General features: G+C 49.6%; 1 protein-coding gene across 1 annotated transcript in view; it reads right to left on the minus strand.

The window, feature by feature from the left end:
- ano2b (anoctamin 2b) overlaps nt 1–5,337 on the minus strand; it is a 110,282-nt gene extending 104,945 nt beyond the window's left edge. Inside the window, exons 1-2 of the mRNA XM_090199052.1 lie at nt 4,620–5,337; nt 3,598–3,639 (exon numbers count right to left, since the gene is read on the minus strand). Of these exons, the coding sequence (XP_090055178.1) occupies nt 3,598–3,639; nt 4,620–5,270 (693 nt within the window). The 5' untranslated portion in view covers nt 5,271–5,337. The remainder of the gene's footprint in view (nt 1–3,597; nt 3,640–4,619) is intronic.
- Between the last annotated feature and the right edge of the window lie 663 nt (nt 5,338–6,000).

The following is a 6,000-nucleotide window of genomic DNA, read 5'->3' on the forward strand; positions in this document are numbered from 1 at the left end:
GGACCAGGGTTGGAGCCCACCCTGTATCTCCACAGGACCAGGGTTGGAGACCACTGATGACCACCCTGTATCTATACAGGACCAGGGTTGGAGACCACTGATGACCACCCTGTATCTATACAGGACCAGGGTTGGAGACCACCCTGTAACTATACAGGACCAGGGTTGGAGACCACCCTGTAACTATACAGGACCAGGGTTGGAGGCCACTGATGACCACCCTGTATCTATCTATACAGGACCAGGGTTGGAGAACACTGATGACCACCCTGTACCTCCTCAGGACCAGGGTTGGAGACCACCCTGTATCTCCACAGGACCAGGGTTGGAGACCACTGATGACCACCCTGTATCTATACAGGACCAGGGTTGGAGACCACTGACGACCACCCTGTATCTATACAGGACCAGGGTTGGAGACCACCCTGTAACTATACAGGACCAGGGTTGGAGACCACCCTGTATCTCCACAGGACCAGGTTTGGAGACCACTAATGACCACCCTGTATCTATACAGGACCAGGGTTGGAGACCACACTGTATCTATACACGACCAGGGTTGGATACCACCCTGTAACTATACAGGACCAGGGTTGGAGACCACCCTGTGACTATACAGGACCAGGGTTGGAGACCACCCTGTAACTATACAGGCCCAGGGTTGGAGACCACTGATTACCACCCTGTATCTCCACAGGACCAGGGTTGAAGACCACCCTGTATCTCCACAGGACCAGGTTTGGAGACAACTAATGACCACCCTGTAATCTATACAGGACCAGGGTTGGGGAACACTGATGACCACCCTGTATCTCCACAGGACCAGGGTTGGAGACCACCCTGTATCTCCACAGGACCAGGTTTGGAGACCACTAATGACCACCCTGTAATCTATACAGGACCAGGGTTGGAGACCACCCTGTAACTATACAGGACCAGGGTTGGAGACCACCCTGTAACTATACAGGACCAGGGTTGGAGGCCACTGATGACCACCCTGTATCTATACAGGACCAGGGTTGGAGAACACTGATGACCACCCTGTATCTATACAGGACCAGGGTTGGAGACCACTGATGACCACCCTGTATCTATACAGGACCAGGGTTGGAGAACACTGATGACCACCCTGTATCTATACAGGACCAGGGTTGGAGACCACCCTATATCTATACAGGACCAGGGATGGAGACCACTGATGACCACATTGTATCTATACAGGACCAGAGTTGGAGACCACCCTGTATCTATACAGGACCAGGGTTGGAGACCACCCTGTAACTATACAGGACCTGGGTTGGAGACCACCCTGTAACTATACAGGACCAGGGTTGGAGACCACCCTGTATCTATACAGGACCAGGGCTGGAGACCACTGATGACCACCCTGTATCTCCACAGGACCAGGGTTGGAGACCACCCTGTATCTCCACAGGACCAGGTTTGGAGACCACTAATTACCACCCTGTATCTATACAGGACCAGAGTTGGAGACCACACTGTAACTATACAGGACCAGGGTTGGAGAACACTGATGACCACCCTGTATCTATACAGGACCAGGGATGGAGACCACTGATGACCACCCTGTATCTATACAGGACCAGGGATGGAGACCACCCTGTATCTATACAGGACCAGGGTTGGAGACCATTGATGACCACCCTGTATCTATACAGGACCAGGGTTGGAGACCACCCTGTAACTATACAGGACCTGGGTTGAGACCACCCTGTATCTATACAGGACCAGGGTTGGAGACCACTGATGACCACCCTGTATCTCTACAGAACCAGGGTTGGAGACCACCCTGTAACTATACAGGACCAGGGTTGGAGTCCACTGATGACCACTCTGTATCTCTACAGAACCAGGGTTGGAGACCACCCTGTAACTATACAGGACCAGGGTTGGAGTCCACTGATGACCACCCTGTATCTCTACAGAACCAGGGTTGGAGACCACCCTGTATCTCCACAGGACCAGGTTTGGAGACCACTAATGACCACCCTGTATCTATACAGGACCAGGGTTGGAGACCACACTGTATCTATACACGACCAGGGTTGGATACCACCCTGTAACTATACAGGACCAGGGTTGGAGACCACCCTGTAACTATACAGGACCAGGGTTGGAGGCCACTGATGACCACCCTGTATCTATACAGGACCAGGGTTGGAGAACACTGATGACCACCCTGTATCTATACAGGACCAGGGTTGGAGACCACCCTGTATCTATACAGGACCAGGGATGGAGACCACTGATGACCACCCTGTATCTATACAGGACCAGAGTTGGAGACCACCCTGTATCTATACAGGACCAGGGTTGGAGACCATTGATGACCACCCTGTATCTATACAGGACCAGGGTTGGAGACCACCCTGTAACTATACAGGACCAGGGTTGGAGACCACCCTGTATCTATACAGGACCAGGGTTGGAGACCACCCTGTAACTATACAGGACCAGGGTTGGAGACTACTGTTGACCACCCTGTATCTATACAGGACCAGGAATGGAGACCACTGTTGACCACCCTGTATCTATACAGGACCAGGGCTGGAGACCACCCTGTATCTATACAGGACCAGGGTTGGAGACCACCCTGTAACTATACAGGACCAGGGTTGGAGACTACTGTTGACCACCCTGTATCTATACAGGACCAGGAATGGAGTCCACTGTTGACCACCCTGTATCTATACAGGACCAGGGCTGGAGACCACCCTGTATCTATACAGGACCAGGGTTGGAGACCACTGATGACCACCCTGTATCTATACAGAACCAGAGTTGGAGACCACACTGTATCTATACACGACCAGGGTTGGATACCACCCTGTAACTATACAGGACCAGGGTTGGAGGCCACTGATGACCACCCTGTATCTCTACAGAACCAGGGTTGGAGACCACCCTGTAACTATACAGGACCAGGGTTGGAGACCACTGATGACCACCCTGTATCTCTACAGAACCAGGGTTGGAGACCACCCTGTAACTATACAGGACCAGGGTTGGAGACCACTGTTGACCACCCTGTAACGATACAGGACCAGGGTTGGAGACCACTGTTGACCACCCTGTATCTCCACAGGACCAGGGTTGGAGACCACTGATGACCACCCTGTATCTCTACAGAACCAGGGTTGGAGACCACCCTGTAACTATACAGGACCAGGGTTGGAGACCACTGATGATCACCCTGTAACTATACAGGACCAGGGTTGGAGACCACTGTTGACCACCTTGTATCTCCACAGGACCAGGGTTGGAGACCACTGTTGACCACCCTGTATCTCCACAGGACCAGGGTTGGAGACCACTGATGAGGTTATATCAAGTCTGGTAATGTAGGGTTAAATAATTCAGCAATACCTTTTAGGTGAGAGGTTCTCCTTGACAGCATAAATGGAGGACAATCTCTACAGTAATAACCAGCCAGGCGACATAAAATACTCTATAACAAAAACATGTTTTCAGTTCACATACGTACGTACTGGGAAAGGATTTGGCATGTCATAACAAACAAACGCAGGAGCAGAATCAACAGTTAGCAGAAAGTCAACCGTTTGCGGAGTTACTTACAGGAATCTTGTCTTGGCTGGCGTATTGATGCATTCTGTAGCGCTACAAACACAGACAGGAGAATAAAGGAACGGTGTCGTTAGACCGGGAGGAGAATAATAACGGAATAGTAGCAGCAGCTGTACGCGCAGAACTCATCATTATCAGCACGCGCATCTCGGTAATCCGTCAATTTGGGGGAGCCAAGCGACGCGCCTCTCACTTGGCAGGGGACTCAAGATTAGTAGGCTATGGCCTACACACATGTTTCATCTAGATACCTATCAAACTATAGTCTACCTGGAGCTCCCCGTGAATTAATTGGGCTATGAGTCTGAGCTACAGGTTCCGTCGATTCATCCGTCTGTTGATTCTGACTGCGCGCGTCCTCGGAAGTTTGGCACACGCTCAACTCATGTTCACCCAGGTGGGTTGATTGGTCGATGCTCCCTGATAAATTACGGTAACGAGGAACCAGTGGGAACAACCGGGCTCACAGGTGAGGTGATACTGATGGTTTCTACGGCGACGCGCTCAGGGAATTAAAGTGGAAAGCACTGTCATGCACGAAGAACGCATATTAATAATTGTTGTTTTTCATTACAATGAGACCGAAAAATACTACGACCTTTAAATAATGAGCAGTAGGTATCCACGCCTCTTGTTGGTGTTTATTCTTCATTAAAATTATGTATCCACGCCTCTTGTACGTGTTCATTTTTCATACATGACAGCGCTTGCCATGTTCCTTCCCTGAGCGCGTAACCGTAGAAACGTTCCAAGTATCAACACACCTGACAGGCTCGAACGCCTTTAACACTGTCAAATGAAATACTTTTTATAGTTGAGCTATTTCGTTTTAATGTTTCTCCAACACGGTAGTCAGAAAGGTATTCAGCATAATAAGACCGTTCAAACTGTTCCACTGAAATCATCTGATTGGACAAACATCGATATTGTTGATTTAAAACACACACACATATATGCCTCTGACAACTTTTTTTCTGTCCAAGTCAAGCACTGCTCCTAAATCATGTCCATACTGTATGTGTCAGCTCCTTTAGGGAGTCTATGTCCCGACCCAGACCAGGACCTGTAGAGCCCAGGGAGATGTTCAGACCAGGACCTGTAGAGCCCAGGGAGATGTTCCGACCCAGACCAGGACCTGTAGAGCCCAGGGAGATGTCCCGACCCAGATCAGGACCTGTAGAGCCCAGAGAGATGTTCCGACCTAGACCAGGACCTGTAGAGCCCAGAGAGATGTCCAGACCAGAACCCATAAAGCCCAGAGAGGTGTTCCGGTCCAGACCAGGACCTGTAGAGCCCAGAGAGATGTTCCGGTCCAGACCAGGACCCGTAGAGCCCAGAGAGATGTTCCGACCAGGACCTGTAGAGTCCAGAGAGATGTTCTGACCCAGACCAGGACCTGTAGAGCCCAGAGAGATGTTCCGACCCAGACCAGGACCTGTAGAGCCCAGAGAGATGTTCTGACCCAGACCAGGACCCGTAGAGCCCAGGGAGATGTTCCGACCCAGACCAGGACCTGTAGAGCCCAGAGACATGTTCCGGTCCAGACCCAGATCAGGAGTACCAGGCCCCGGGTCGAACAGGGCATCACTGTGTATGGACGATGACTCGCTGACAGCTGTGGGCACCCTGCAGCCACTCCATGTTCCTGCAGACAAACACATCATAGACACCTAGTATACACATCACATTATCCAATACACACACATCATAGACACCTAGTATACACATCACATTATCCAATACACACACATCATAGACACCTAGTATACACATCACATTATCCAATATACACACCATATTGTGCTATACAAATACTCAGTTACACACAACATCTAATATCACGTTATCCAAAACACACACTCAGTCAAACACAGCAGGGTCATCTATCCTACCACATTATGGAACAGACACACAGCAGGGTCATATATCCTACCACATTATGGAACAGACACACAGACAGGTCATATATCCTACCACATTATGGAACACACACACAGACAGGTCATATATCCTACCACATTATGGAACACACACACAGCAGGATCATATATCCTACCACATTATGGGACACACAGACAGGTCATATATCCTACCATATTATGGAACAGACACACAGCAGGGTCATATATCCTACCACATTATGGAACACACACACAGACAGGTCATATATCCTACCACATTATGGAACACACACACAGACAGGTCATATATCCTACCACATTATGGAACACACACACAGCAGGATCATATATCCTACCACATTATGGGACACACAGACAGGTCATATATCCTACCATATTATGGAACAGACACACAGCAGGATCATATATCCTACCACATTATGGAACACACAGACAGTTCATGTATCCTACCACATTATGGAACAGACACACA

The sequence above is a fragment of the Oncorhynchus mykiss genome, chromosome 15 (assembly GCF_057628025.1).
Source record: "Oncorhynchus mykiss isolate SJ-2025 chromosome 15, ASM5762802v1, whole genome shotgun sequence".
NCBI classification, from domain to species: Eukaryota; Metazoa; Chordata; class Actinopteri; order Salmoniformes; family Salmonidae; genus Oncorhynchus; species Oncorhynchus mykiss.